The 15,221-nt window shown below is 36.6% G+C and overlaps 1 protein-coding gene across 5 annotated transcripts in view; it reads right to left on the bottom strand.

The window, feature by feature from the left end:
• Nucleotides 1-15,221, bottom strand: part of EXOC6 (exocyst complex component 6) — a 193,852-nt gene that overhangs the window by 98,307 nt on the left and 80,324 nt on the right. For all 5 annotated transcript variants that reach the window (XR_008685777.2, XM_055425072.2, XM_055425073.2 and 2 more), the window contains exons 13-15: nt 11,549-11,646; nt 8,915-9,020; nt 3,641-3,750 (exon numbers count right to left, since the gene is read on the bottom strand). Coding sequence is in view for 4 of the 5 variants with exons in the window: in XM_055425072.2 (XP_055281047.1) it covers nt 3,641-3,750; nt 8,915-9,020; nt 11,549-11,646 (314 nt within the window). In the remaining variant the exon portion in view is untranslated. The remainder of the gene's footprint in view (nt 1-3,640; nt 3,751-8,914; nt 9,021-11,548; nt 11,647-15,221) is intronic.

The raw sequence follows: 15,221 nt of genomic DNA, 5'->3' as shown, positions 1-15,221 counted from the left end.
TGGTTTCTTCCTTTTATGGCTAAGTAATATTTCATTATATATATGCAACACATCTTCTTCATCCATTCCTCTACTGATGGACATTTAGGTTGCTTCCATGTCCTGACTATTGTAAATAATATTCCTAAACACTTTTTATATGTTTGTTCCTTTCTATCACTACTGATTCTGACTACTTCAAGTCTTTCTTCATCTGTCTTTAGCCACTGCCTTTATCAATTCAACATGACTATTTCTTCATCCATTCCGATCTACCATCCACATTGAGGCCAGAGTAAACTTTCTAAAATATTCTTCCAGTCATGTAATTTTTTAGTTTAAAATACTTCAACAGTTCCCCAAAGCCTGCAAATAAAATATAAACACTCCCAGCTCTAGTCCCACATCTAAAACTGTAGTAATCCATCCTGTTTTATGCCTTTTGTGCCTACCATGTGCCAAGCCACACTGAGTACTCTATATACATACATCACTTCATTTAATTCTTAAAATAACCTATGAGTTATTTCTCTCATTTTATAGATGAGGAAACCTCAATTTGATTGCCCAAGGTCCTACTACAGTGTGAGTGTCAGCATCAAGACTCAAACTAAGGTGTAAGTGAAGCTTATATTCTTAACTACTGCATTATACTGCCTCTGTTTTAGATCAGAACTTTTAAATGAAAAAAAAAAAGAAAAAAATAGGTTTAAATTTTGGCAGCTCTCAGACCATTCAGTTCAGTTCAGTCACTCAATCGTGTCCGACTCTTTGCAACCCCATGAATCGCAGCACGCCAGTCTTCCCTGTCCGTTACCAACTGCCGGAGTTTACCCAAACTCATGTCCTTTGAGTCAATGATGCCATCCAGCCATCTCATCCTCTGTCATCTCCTTCTCCTCTTGCCCCCAATCCCTCCCAGCATCAGAGTCTTTTCCAATGAGTCAACTCTTTGCATGAGGTGGCCAAAGTATTGGAGTTGCAGCTTCAGCATCAGTCCTTCCAATGAACACCCAGGACTGATCTCTTTAGGATGGACTGGCTGGATCTCCTTGCAGTCCAAGGGACTCTCAAGAATCTTCTCCAACACCACATTTCAAAAGCATCAATTCTTCGGCGCTCAGCTTTCTTCATAGTCCAACTCTCACATCCATACATGACCACTGGAAAAACCATAGCCTTGACTAGATGGACCTTTGTTGGCAAAGTAATGTCTCTGCTTTTTAATATGCTGTCTAGGTTGGTCGTAACTTTCCTTCCAAGGAGTAAGCGTCTTTTAATTTCATGGCTGCAATCTCAGACCATTAGAGCTCCACTACTGAAAACTACCATTGTAAAAGTCTGTCATTCTGTTTCAATGAATACTCATTTGTAACCATTGTTTTTCCAATGTTGAATGATAACAGTGTGCTATGTTATACAGTTCAGAGAATACGTCACTTCTAGTTAGTTTTATGATTGTGGTTATATGCTAATGTCTTTAAAATATATCTTTAGAAACTACAGTTTAAGAGGCTAGTAGAGTATGATGAGGCAGTGGTTCTTTGAGTACATCAGAATCACCCAGAGAACTTGAGTAAAGCCAAGGGTCCCATCCTCAGTTTCTAATTCAGTAGGTCTAAGGTTGCATTTCCAGCATTTTCCCATGTGATGCTAAGGCTGCTGGTCTGGGGACTACACTTTGAGAGTCACTGGCTTGTGAGAAACACACACTACAGAATGCTATGTATTAGGTATTTGTATTCCTTTCCTTTCCTTTGCTCTCTAACTCATATTCTCTCAGAACAAAAATTAAGAAATCGTTTAAAAGAATCCCTATGCACAAACAAAAAGCAGTATAAGACCTAAAATCAGGTAACTCTTTTACCCTGGCAGAACACACATTTCATTTACTGTTTATTTACACATTGTTTAAATCCAAAATAGTGGCAGCTTACCATAAGAGACACACATACAACAAGAAAAAAACAACTGCCATTGACCTCACTGTTTTGGCCTGAAAAATACCTATTTATTTGGCTTCATGCTTTTTATGACTTAAAATTCAGAAGAGGTCCATACTGAAAATGATTATTGCTATTAAGTATATGAATTCAGAAAAATGGATTTCAAAAAGGAAGACAGGAAAGCTAGCATCATCACTCTGTCCTCCAGAGCATTCCCAATTACAAATATATGACTATAATGCAGGGTCCATCTAGGTAGCCAGATACTTTCATTGATATGGGAGTCAGAAGAACTGCTCCTTTATGACAGATCTCATACTAGCTGGGTCATTCTGGATGAATGATATAGCCTCCCTAAGTCTCAGTTTCCTTATGTGCAAAACAAGGATATCATAAGTCCCATATCTATAAATGCTGGGTATTGCCTTCATCACACCAGTTAAATGGTATTCTCTTTCCTATATAATTAATTTGGCTATAGGAACCAATAGATGCTCGTTGCTCTCCATTACTGAGCATGATACCAATTTGCTATTGCATTCTTTAGGTGGATATAGTGGCTCAGATGGTAAAGAATCTGCCTACAATGCAGGAGAACAGGTTTGATCTCTGGGTCAGGAAGATCCTCTGGAGAAGGGAATAGCAACCCACTTCAGTATTCTCACCTAGAGAACCCCATGGACAGAGGAGCCTGGTGGGCTACAGTACATGGGGTCGCAAAGATTTGGACACGACTGAGTAACACTTTCATAGCATTCTTTATTAAATCTCACTGATTTTGTTTGAATCTTCACTTTAAGCCTACTCAAGTAAAAACTATTAAGAATATTAGCTTTTTGACAAGTCAGTGAAATAAAGGAATATCATTTAGCCATTGGTAACCTGAGCAATAGAGAAACTAAAATAAATTAGATCTAAACAACTAGAGAAAAAATAAAAGAGATACTGGTAAAACAGATTTAACAACAAACATAAGGTGTGAACTTTATTTAGTCCCTGATTCAAACATACCAACTATAAACAGACATTTGGGGGACAATTTAGAAAATACTGATATGGGCTAGAGAACAGATACTATAGAATAGTGTTAATTTTGTTAAGTGTGTTAAACAATGAAATGTCCTTATTGTTTTTAAAAACACTTAAGTAGTGAGGGGAAAAATGCCATTATTTCTGGGGTTTGATTTAAAATAATTCAGCAAATGAAACAGCTTATTATGGTAAAAACATTTATTATGGTTAAATCAAAATGCTGAAAACATAGGAGTTTCTTTTCCTATTACCTCTACTTTCATATATATTTTAAGATTTACATAATGAAATGTCAAAAAATATGTAACATCAAATTTATATCAACCTAACCCTAAATGCCACTAAAATGGGCTTGCCTGGTGGCTTAGATGATTAAAAATCTGCATGCAATGTGGGAGACCTGGGTTCAATCCCTGGGTTGGGAACATCCCTTGGAGAAGGGAATGGCAACCCATTCCAGTATTCTTGCCTGGAGAATTCCATGGACAGAGGAGCCTGGCAGGCTACAGTCCATGGGGTCGCAAAAGGTCAGACACAACTGAGCAACTAAAACTTTCACTTCTACTAAAATATGTAAGCCTTCCAACAAGTTTCTAGTCCAATAAAGAGTTATGGCCTATAAACCAAATAATGTTTCACAAAAATAGCTTTGATAAGGATACATTTCTCATTAGTAAACTTACCTCCGGTGTAGTGACTCTGAAAATTTAAGGCTGGCATAAATAAATTCTTTGACTTGAATATAAATATGAGGCACTGACTGAGACATAGGCAATTTCTTTGGGAAAGGTTGCTGTTGAAAGAAAAAAGAAGTTGATGTTATTTCTGAAATTTTAGAAAAGATATCCTAAACACCTCAAAAATGTAAAAATTAAATTTACTTCACATCTGAGTTAATAGCTAATACCTGCATTTTACAGTCTACTGTTGTATTTCAACATTATTTTTGAGATTTTAAGGAGAACCAAAATATTTCTGAAGAAAAAAATATGGCAATTTATCTATTTCTTAAATCATATTATCAGACTTCTAACAAGCACAGAAACAATACCTCTATGTATTCTGATGGTAAATATCCTACAGAAGATACATAACTGTCTGTTTCTTTGCAGCCATAATACAAGAGTCAAGCTTGTTGTGAAAGTTATGGGCCAGGTTCCTGGCTTAGTGTCATCAAATAATTCTAAGACTCCCTTCATTTTCTTGAATTGATGTCAATTCAAGAAGGTACCCATTTCATTCCATATCTCTTAGAATACCTTACAGCAGCTTTCTGACCTGTATACCATCAAACCACCAGAATGCAGCTAATGGTTTACACTGTGCTTCTTGGTTAAAATGCTTTACCAGCCAACATACACTAGCAAATTCTCAAGTCTAATAGATAAACTCTTGAGGATTTTTACCAAGAGCCCTCTATTTACACTTTATGAAATCTAATCTTTACTTTTATCTTCACATGCATTGCAGCTTAGTTTATATCATTCCAAGTGCTCTCACCAAGTTCACCAATGACCTGATAAATGTTAAATCCATGTGAAATGCTGAGCTGGATGAAGCACAAGCTGGAATCAAGATTGCCGGGAGAAATATCAATAACCTCAGATATGCAGACAACACCACCCTTATGGCAGAAGGTGAAGAAGAACTAATGAGCTTCTTGATGAAAGTGAAAGAGGAGAGTGAAAAAGTTGGCTTAAAACTCAACATTCAAAAATGAAGATCATGGCATCTGGTCCCATCACTTCATGGCAAATAGATGGGGAAACAATGGAAACAGTGAGAGACTTTATTTTGGGGGGCTCCAAAATCACTGCAGGTGGCAATTGCATCCATGAAATTAAAAGATGCTTGCTCCTTGGAGGGAAAGCTATGATCAACCTAGATAGCATACTAAAAAGCAGAGACATTACTTTGCCAACAAAGGTCCATTGAGTCAAGGCTATGGTTTTCCAGTAGTCATGTGCGGATGTGAGATCTGAACTATAAAGAAGGCTGAGCGCTGAAGAATCAATGCTTTTGAACTGTGGTGTTGGAGAAGACTCTTGAGAGTCCCTTGGACTGTAAGGAGATCCAACCAGTCCATCCTAAAGGGAATCAGTCCTGAATATTCACTGGAAGGACTGATGTTGAAGCTGAAACTCCTAACACTTTGGCCTTGGAAAAGCCCCTGATGCTGGAAAAGACTGAAAGCAGGAGGAGAAGGGGACAACACAGGATGAGATGGTTGGATGGCATCACCAGCTTGATGGACATGAGTTTGAGCAAGCTTCAGGAGTTGGTGATGGACAGGGAGGCCTGGCATGCTGCAGTCCATGGGGTCGCAAAGAGTTGGACATGACTGAGTGAGTGAACTTAACTGAACTGAATGAAACTTTCGTGTTTCCTGATTTATCTGAAGAGTCTGACACAATGGGCCTCCTGCTTCTTAAATGACCTTTCCTTCTTTGGTATCTGTGACCTATATTGGCTTTCCTTTTATTTCTCTACCTTCTCTATATCTCCTCCTCTTGATATGGCTCTATCCTACACCTTCTTCTCTTCTTACCATACATACTGTCTTTGGATAATCTCACCTACTCTCATCATGCAAGAGCCAATATCTCCCAAATCCACAATCTCGGCCCAATCTTTCTTCTGAAGTCCAAATGTGTGTACTAAGATACCACTGAACACGTCCATTTAGCTGTAACATTTGAGACATTCTCAACAGATCCCAAAGTGAAATGATCATCCCTTCTTTCTAAATCTGCTACTCTTGTATTTCCTATATTAGTGAATGCTTCCACCATCCAATGCAGAACCCTGGTTAGCATACTTGCCCCTCTATCTTCATCATCCCAAATAACAAATGATAATTAACTCCTGTCATTCTTATCTCCTAAATATCTCAAATCAAATTCCACAGCTATAACTCCCACTCAGGTCACCAATTTCTCTTGCCAAAATTACCACAACAATCCCCAAGCTAGTCTCCCTACTTTACTCTTCTCCTATCCATTCTCCACACATTAGCCAGAGATCTCTCTAAAACACAAATCTGATTAGTATTTATTACTTGAAAACTGGTGGTGACTTACTCTTGCTGTCAGAGTAAAGGCTAAACTTCCTAACACTGTATATAAGGTCTATTTATAGTCTGGCTGTTTCTACTTCATCTTTTGATCTTCATCTCTTGCACTTTATTAACCTTGCCACTGATACTTTATACTACAGAATTACAGCTTTTTTTTCTCATTCTACTTCTATCCTTTGCATGGTCAACTTCTGTGAATTGTAATTTCCCATTTATTTTATCTATTCCTCACTTGGCTACAAGTTCCTTGACAGCAGAGATGGAAAAGCTAGCAAATGGCGTGGTGTCTATTAAATAGTAGGGAACTGAACTGAACTGAAATGATAAATCTATGAATGAACATATGTATTCTTAGGTACCTCCAGCAGAAAGAAGCTTACAAAAAGTTGGTAGTAAAGACATTTGCAGAGAGCAGTCTCTCTCTAAAACTGGTAGGTTCAACCTTTCCAAATGTAGGGACTGAATTAGGGGTACTACAAAATCAACTAAAGAGCTGCCATTCTTTAAAATCACTTTATAAACATGGAAGAGATAACTCACTTTCAATTTATGCTTTGCAGAATAATGAACAATATTAACTATTTCAAAGACATTTCAACAAGAATTTATTTTAATGACATTAAAGATAAAATGAATATGTTCTTATTTTAGCCAAAGGGTACTAGTTAAATTAGCACAGCTATCTGCAAAAATACATATTTTTGCATGTATGTTCAGTCTTACTTTTCTCACTTGGTATTTCCACTGTAAATAGTAACCCAAGTTATTTGAAAGATAATTTTATATCTTTTAAAACCATTTTAATTGAAAATTATACTTGTTAGGAAAAATTAAGTATATACACAAACAGCCAAGAGACTACTACAAAATAAGTTATGGGATTTCTAAGTTATCACATTTAAATTTTCCATGTGGCTTCTACCTTAGTGATAGTTCTTTTAATGACAAATAATACACAAACCAATGAATACAATTGCTAACAAATTTAATCCTAAAATACTGTGGGATGTACCCTGCAAGCAAAGCCAAATATCCTTTTAACTATGAATCCATTAAGAATAGTTTAGTGTAATTAGTAGAGATATTAGAGATTATTTAATTCAAAATTCTCATTAGACAGATAAGGCACAAATGCCCAAACAGGGTAAGTCACTCGCCGATAGTAAGCCACAGACAGATCCAGCACATGAATCCAAACCAAATCCAGTGCTATTTTTGCTGTTGTTTAGTCACTAAGCCATGGCCGACTCTTTTGTGACCCCATGGGCTGCAGCCTGCCATGCTCCCCTGTCCATTGGATTTCCCAGGCAAGAATCCTGGAGTAGATTTCATTTTCCTTCTCCATAGGATCTTCCTAACCCAGGGAACAAACCTGTGTCTCTTGCATTGGCAGGTGGATTCTTTATCACTGCACCACCAGAGAAGCCTAGTGCTCTCTTTACAGATGCTATATCCTGAACATATTTATTACCAATAACTGAAACAAAACCAAGCCATGAGATAGAGAATATTCTTATAATATTTCCTGACAAGGATCTTTGATTGGGGCTTCAAAAATACAGAAATATAATAATTAATCTGGTCTTTTGTGTGTATTTAGAATACACTTAGATATATGCAATGGCAGCATTAGCTATAATCTAAAAGTTATGCATTTAATTAATTGGTCCTATATTTAGTGACTATTACACATAATCTGAAGCTGGAGCTCCAATACTCTGGCCACCTGATGCAAAGAACTGACTCACTGGAAAAGACCCTGATGCTGGGAAAGACTGAAGGCAGGAGGAGAAGAGGATGAGATGCTTGGATGGCATCGCTGACTCAAGGGACATGAGTTTGAGCAAGCTCCAGGAGCTGGTGATGGACAGGGAAGCCTGATGTGCTGCAGTCCCTGGGGGTCACAAAGAGTCAGACACAACTGAGCAACTGAACTGAACTGACACATAATTTACTTTGTCTATGTATAAATGAATATAATGTACAATTTTAATAAAAATTTATTATATTTAAATAAAAGTTTACAGTCACAATTCACACAACTCGCTGAGAACTCATTCTTGTTCATTATGAAGCGATAAAAATACAGACAAGAACTAAATTATAAAGTGTTGGAAAAATAATAAAAAAGATTAAGGGAAAACATCAAGAATGAAGAGAACTAAAAAGGTGATATTAGCAGGAAATATGATATCCTTTTCTCATAAGATCTAATTCTACCCAGAGATACTGGATTGGTACAAGCACGTGTGTTTCTGTGTGCATGCACACACACGGGCAATCAGGTGTATTTACAGAACATTCTAATGCTAGAAGAAATTTCAGTATTTCAGCATTTCAGCAAAAGAAATTTCCTTTCTCTATCCTATCTTTTGTTCACATCCTGATTCCAAAAATATACATTCTTACTTCAGAAATAAAAATCCAGATGACTATTACCTTCATACACCTCTTACTGAATCAAGACAAACTTTTTTATATGAGTACATTTCTAGAAAAAAAAAGTAAAAATTAAGATCTTTCACAGTAATGCAAATTTCAAAGAAATTCTCTTTCCCTACAATATTCTCTTATTCCTATAATCAACTCAACATGTTTAATTTGGAACCCACCCAACATTACTAACACCTGCTCTGGGAATCCACCTAATATTTGGGACAACTGCTCCTAGTAGCGCCAGGAAAGTCCCTTCTTAACCTCACCAAAATAATAGCAGTAGTAGTAACATAATCTTTAAAAGTTAACAAAAACATAATTAATTTTCTCAAATAACACAACAATAACAAAAGCCTCAAAAGAAGCTATTCCCACAATGTCAGGTTAATATAATATATTACTGATTAATTTAAAGAAAATTCTTGAAGTAAGAACGAAGTTGTACCTTTTCAAGGTCTGGATCTTGAAAGGGAAATTTACTTATGATTGCTCTATATTCTTCTTCACTAACAATAGGGATGGGGCTATAATTATCTTCTTCAAAAATGTCCCTGTTAAGAAAGAACACAGAATTGAAAATTTAATATTAGAAAACACCAATAGAGTGCTGTAGGACAACACTTTAAGAAAACCCAATAATTACAAAATAATTTTCTGTTTGTCAGTTAAGGGTATAAATAGGAAAACAGTGCCTAATCACTCAGAATTCTAAAATCCAGTAGCAAATAAGTCTCTCTCAAAATTCATATGTGATCCTCTTTCCACTTATTTTACATCCTTCAGTACTTCAGTTCCTTAGAATAGTTCCCAAGATGATATAGTCTGAATGAACTAATTACAACTAAAAATGAGATGAAGAGTATCCCAGTCATATTTATTTGACTCTCAAGTCAACAACTCTCAAGTTGTATGTCTTTTGTGTTCTCTTTCCAACTAGATCGTAAGCTCCTTGAAGATGAAAACAATGTCTTCCATTTGTCTGTCTCTCATAATGTTGTACTTAGAAAAGGAGCTTTTACACTTAGTAAGGCAGACACATTTACTACTCACCAAACATCCATGTGCTTTCCTTGCAAACAGGCAGTCATATGGCTAGTTTCAGCCACTGGACTGTGAACACAAGTTACATGTGTTGCTTTAAGTCTAACACATTTATGAGCTAATTGTGTGATCCTCTGTCCCATGGTCACAGGAGAGACCCCCATGTTGAGAAAGTAGAATCACAAATGGCAAAAGCCTGAGTCATGGACTACTAAACCCACTATAAACTTCTGTGTAAGTGAGAAATAAGATGCCTATGTTAATCCGATGAGATTTTGTGCACTTTTGTTAGTAGCATAACTCAGACTGTACTAATATACCTGCTGTCCAATCAACTTCTTTATAATCAATAATTCAGTCTGAGTAGTATTTCTTGAGCACCTAGTATGTGCTAGTCTCTGGGCTAACAACTATAATGAAAACTGTATACCCCCATGAAGATAAAAGCAAGATCTTTGTTCTCAAGCCTAATAGGAGTGAGAGATATGCAAACAGATTATGTTTATAATGATGTTATTAAGACAATAAATGAGGTACAAGTTTCAGATATAGGACAAAGGAAAAAAGCAACTAACTTTAACAGACTAGGTGGGAGATATCTCATGAAAAGTTTTACAGAGAAGCTATGGGCTGTGTAGGGGTTTTACAGATAAAAAGAAACACTTCTAATGGGATTATGGGAGAATAGCATTTCTGAAGGAGAGACCATAACATGCAAAAACATAAGGGATGAAAAAGTACAACTGTGGGGAGGAGTTGAATAAAACCACAAGTATGCAGTATTACTGGAGTATAAAGTATGCAAGGGACATGGTTTAAAATGAAGCTGGGCAGGTGGACAAACTGAGACCCAGATCTTATTGTATAGGCAATGGAATATCATCTGAGGTTTTAGGCAGAGGAATATCATAGGAAGAATTTCACACAGTGGAGGAAAAACAAAGAAAAAGACAATAATGAACAGAGAGAGGCCAGGTAGAAAGATTGAATGATCCAAATAAAGAGCGATGAGGATATGAATTAAAGCTGTATTTGTGGAGGCAGAAAGGGAGTGGCAGAAACAGTTTTTAAGAAGTAGAATATATGGGACTTACAAACTAAACGAGGATTATGAGGGAAAGTATAATCAAAATAAATCTGTGGTTTCTAGACAAGGGAAACAGACAAATGATATATATCTCACCTCATCACAGACATCTGCAGAGGTAAGGAACACAAGAGAAGGATATGGTTTGGGCAGTAGATAATGAATATCTAATTGATAAATGGCTCTGGCATCTTAATTAGAGGCTGGAAATAAGTCATGTACCTGTGGTGCAGCCATTGTGGAAAACAGAATAGAGGTTCCTCAAAATTATTTACCATATAATCCAGCAATTCCACTTCTGGGTATATGCCCAAAAGAACTGAAACAGGGACCCAAACAGATAACTGTTTGTCAGTGTTCATAGTGGCATTATTCGTAATTGTCAAAAGGTGAAAACAACCCAAATATCCATAAGTAGATGAATGGATAAATAAAACATGATACACACAATGGAATATTATTTAGCCTTAAAAAAGGAATGATATTCTGACACATACTACTACAACATGGATGAACCTTGAAGACATTATGCTTAGTGAAATAAACCAGACCAAAAAAACCAAACAAATTCAGACACAAAACCCAAACAATGTGCAAACTACTTATGTGAAGTAACCATAGTAGTCAAATTCAAAGACAAAGTAGGATAGTGATTTCTGGGGACGGACTAGAAGAAAAAGAGATTGGGAGGTACTGTTTAATTGGTACAGAGTTTCAATTTAGGAAGATAAGAAAGTTCTGGACATGAACAGTAGTGATGGCTTCAACAGTGTGAATATACTTAATGTCACTGACATATACATTCATAAAAGGTTAAAATGGTAAATTTTACACATATTTTACCACAATAAAAATATAATTATAAGCAATTTTATTGCTAAATGCAAAAACAATTACTTCATCATTTGGCAATTGTTTTCATTACATTAAGGTACCATGGCTTAGACTAACCTGAAAACTCCAGCCCATTTCTTAAGCAATGTTTCATTGTATTGATCTCTTATTTCAAATAAAAGGTCAAAAAGTCGATTTACTGGAAAACCATAACCCTAGAACATACACACAAAAAGCAGATAAACAAGTAAAATAAATAAAGATATTCATTTTTAAAAGTTCAGAATACTAGAGAACTGTTTGAAGTGATCACTATATCAAATCGTACGCCATCTCAACAGTATGAAAAAAAGACTTTCCACTAAGTTGCAACAGTTTAAAAAACGGTCTAGAAAGTTTTATGAAGCTGGAATTATTTTTCCATTTCTTCTTTCTCTTTTCAGTCTGGATTACATTGTTAACCTTAAAAAGTATTACAAGTCAGAACTGGAGGAAAAGTTCAAGATTACTGATCCCTATAACTGCATCTTGGGAATCAGTCTCTAAATAAGATAGAAGAAAAAAAGAGAATATATTCTGTCTGAAACACTGTACTTTCAATTCAACGCTGACTTTGTAGTACAGGGAAAAGTTATCAAATAGACACTCCAAAATTTTATTCCTTTGCAACTCCAAATCCACTGAAATCATACCCATATTAGGACCAAACATTTCTGCTCACATCAGAGTTATCCCTCTTCCACTTCAAGGCTCACCTCGTCGTCTTTGGGTCTTGATCCTATCTCCTCCTGCAGGAACTGCTCCATGGATCAGCTCCTCACTCTTGCATTTTTAACTTCCACCACCTCCTTCCTCTTCACTAAATAAATTTGCTAAACTGCCTCCCATCTTTAAAACAAGAACAACTAAAGGAAACAAAAAAGCCGTCCTACAATTTTCTGTGCCCTGCAGCTGCCTCCTCTGTCTTTCCATAGCCAAACCTACTACAATCTAACTCCCACTCCTATTCCTTTGTTGAAACTGCTGTCAATAATATCACAGAGTATCTCCTAAATAAAAAATTCCATGATTTCTCATTCTATCTTACTTCTGTTTCTTCTGCTTTGAATTCTGTAACACCACTCTTTCTCCTTGTTCTTTTATCTATGAGTAATCCTTCTGGATTCGTTTTTCTTCTATCTCCATCCTTCAATGTTTTCTTCCAGCTCTCTAGGGCAATTTCAAGTCAACTGACTTCAAACACTACGTTCACTGACTATTCTCAATCTGTATCTCTAGCTGCTGCTGCTAAGTCGCTTCAGTCGTGTCCGATTCTGTGCAACCCCATTGACGGCAGCCCACCAGACTTTCCCATCCCTGGGGTTCTCCAGGCAAGAACACTGGAGTGGGTTGCCATTTCCTTCTCCAACGCGTGAAAGTGAAAGTGAAGTCACTCAGTCGTGTCCGACCCGTAGCGACCCCATGGACTGCAGCCTACCAGGCTTCTTCGTCCATGGGATTTTCTAGGCAAGAGTACTGGAGTGGCTTGCTATTGCCTTCTCCGGTATCTCTAAATATTTAATTCCAACAGCTATTAGACATCTCCTGTCCATCAACAAGCACATTAAACTCATATCTTCCTACTAAACCAAGTGTTCTTCCTACTTCCTATTCTTTTAATAGTTCTATCATCAATCCAATTTATCAGGAAAGAAAACTAATGTCATCTAAATGCCCCCAAAACAAACATCGAATCACTCATCAGATTCTTTTGATTTTACCTCCTTTACAAATTTCATTCAAACCTATCATTTTTCTCCATCATCTACTACCTTTCTTTCTTCAGAAATCTTTCCAGTACCACTGTTTTATTTTAGGTCCTTAACATCCCCTGCCTAGATCACTGTAAAAGCTTTCTAAACTGAAACTCCAACCATCTGTCTCTCTCAACTCACTCTATTGCCAACTCATAAAATTATCATCTAAAAGTGCAAAGCTGATCATACCATTCCCCTAGAGGTGGCATACTAAAGTCTCACAAGACATGCCACAATCTGGCCAAAACTACCTAGTCAGTTTCATTACCACTCTCTACCCTTCTTTGCTTACATTTAAACATTACAATTTCTAACACCACCAAGCTGGTCAGCCAGTCTCATGCCCACCACACTATTTGTTGTTGTCATTCAGTCGCCAAGTCGTGTCCAACTCTTTGCGACACTATGGACTACAGCACGCCACGCTTCCCTGTCCTTCACCGTCTCTCGGAGTTTGCCCAAGTTCATGTCCACTGAATCAGTGATGTCATCCAGCCATCTCATTCCCTGTCACCCTCTTCGCCTTCTGCCTTCAATCCTTCCCAGCATCAGGGTCTTTTTCAATGAGTCAGCTGTTTGCATCAGGTGGCCAAAGTACACCATACTATACTATGGTGACATAGTAGTCAGTTACCTATAACTGACACATGCTGTTTGCCTGTCAAATGCCTCTTCCTTCATATCTACTTGCTGAACTCACATTTAATTCAAAATCCAGCTCACATGTCAACTTTCTATATAACCCTTCCCAACTCCTGGAATCAAAGTTATCATTCTATCTTCCAAGAGCCCAAAGTTCTTTAATATATTACTAAATTAGTATGCCTTATTATACATCTTATTTGTTTACAACTAAACTTAATTTCTTAAACCAAAGAATCTTTATGTCCCTATTGTTTTACTGATTTTTATATATATCATATTATCTAGCTGTTAGCACATAGCGGGTGCTCAAAAAAGGTTAATGAATGAATCAATAAATGCTTGCTTTTCATTTGCTTAATAGGCAGTAAGCAGAACTATGAACATGCTATGTTGCGTTTTGATTTTTCACTTTATTGTTTAGTTAGCTTTGTTTCAGGTGATGAAATAGTAAGATTTTAAAAAGAAAAATTCCCTTAGGGTGGTAAAGTGCCAATTTTTAAAATGAAATATTGTGCAACATGCTTTAATTAAAGATTAATTAGAAAAGATCATCTTTAATTCTCTCAACTTTTCAATTACTAAGTACAACTTAAAAAGCCAGTATTTATTTAATTCAGTGTAAGATCTACCTAATAATCAGCTTGTCAATTTTCAGTGAAATGAAAATACTGCATGATTTCTAAATAAGCAAGAACTGATTTGTTTTTCTCAACTTTATTTCAAAGCAGTAAGATTACAAAGGTGTATTTACAAGGGTTTATACATCCATCAATGTTGCTTTTTTAACGCCTCTGTAACACTGGAGAAGGAAATGGCAACCCACTCCAGTGTTCTTGCCTGGAGAATCCCAGGGACAGGGGAGCCTGGTGGGCTTCCGTCTATGGGGTCACACAGAGTCAGACACGACTGAAGTGACTTAGCAGCAGCAGCAGCAGCAACCTGAATATTGCCTACTACTCTTTGACTCTCTGCAGAGTTCCTTGGAACCATACCAATTACTTAATCTAAAACTGAATCTACAGTTGTACTCAAAATGCCAATTTAAGGACAGTCTGTATGGTTTTTAAAAGAGAGATAAAAAAAAATAAAAAAAGATAAAGAATTTACACCAGAATATAAATCAATGCTCCTACTGATATCAATCAATGCTGCTATCGTTACCAAAAACAAAAAACCAACTGAGCTAAATTTTGTACTTTAGTGACGTTGTTGATCTACATTCTGATAGAAATTTCTTTTCATTACGGATCCATAACAAACAATTTGTTGACCTGGGGTTCCCAGACCATATTTTGAGTAGCAATGCTTTGAGTCATTAAGGACAGCAAAACTCCAAGTTACTTAAAAAT

The sequence above is a fragment of the Moschus berezovskii genome, chromosome 12 (assembly GCF_049115385.1).
Source record: "Moschus berezovskii isolate FMDL1 chromosome 12, NW_MosBer_1.0, whole genome shotgun sequence".
NCBI lineage: Eukaryota > Metazoa > Chordata > Mammalia > Artiodactyla > Moschidae > Moschus > Moschus berezovskii.
Note: the sequence above shows the minus strand (reverse complement) of the source record. Positions and strands in the feature narration are given on the sequence as shown.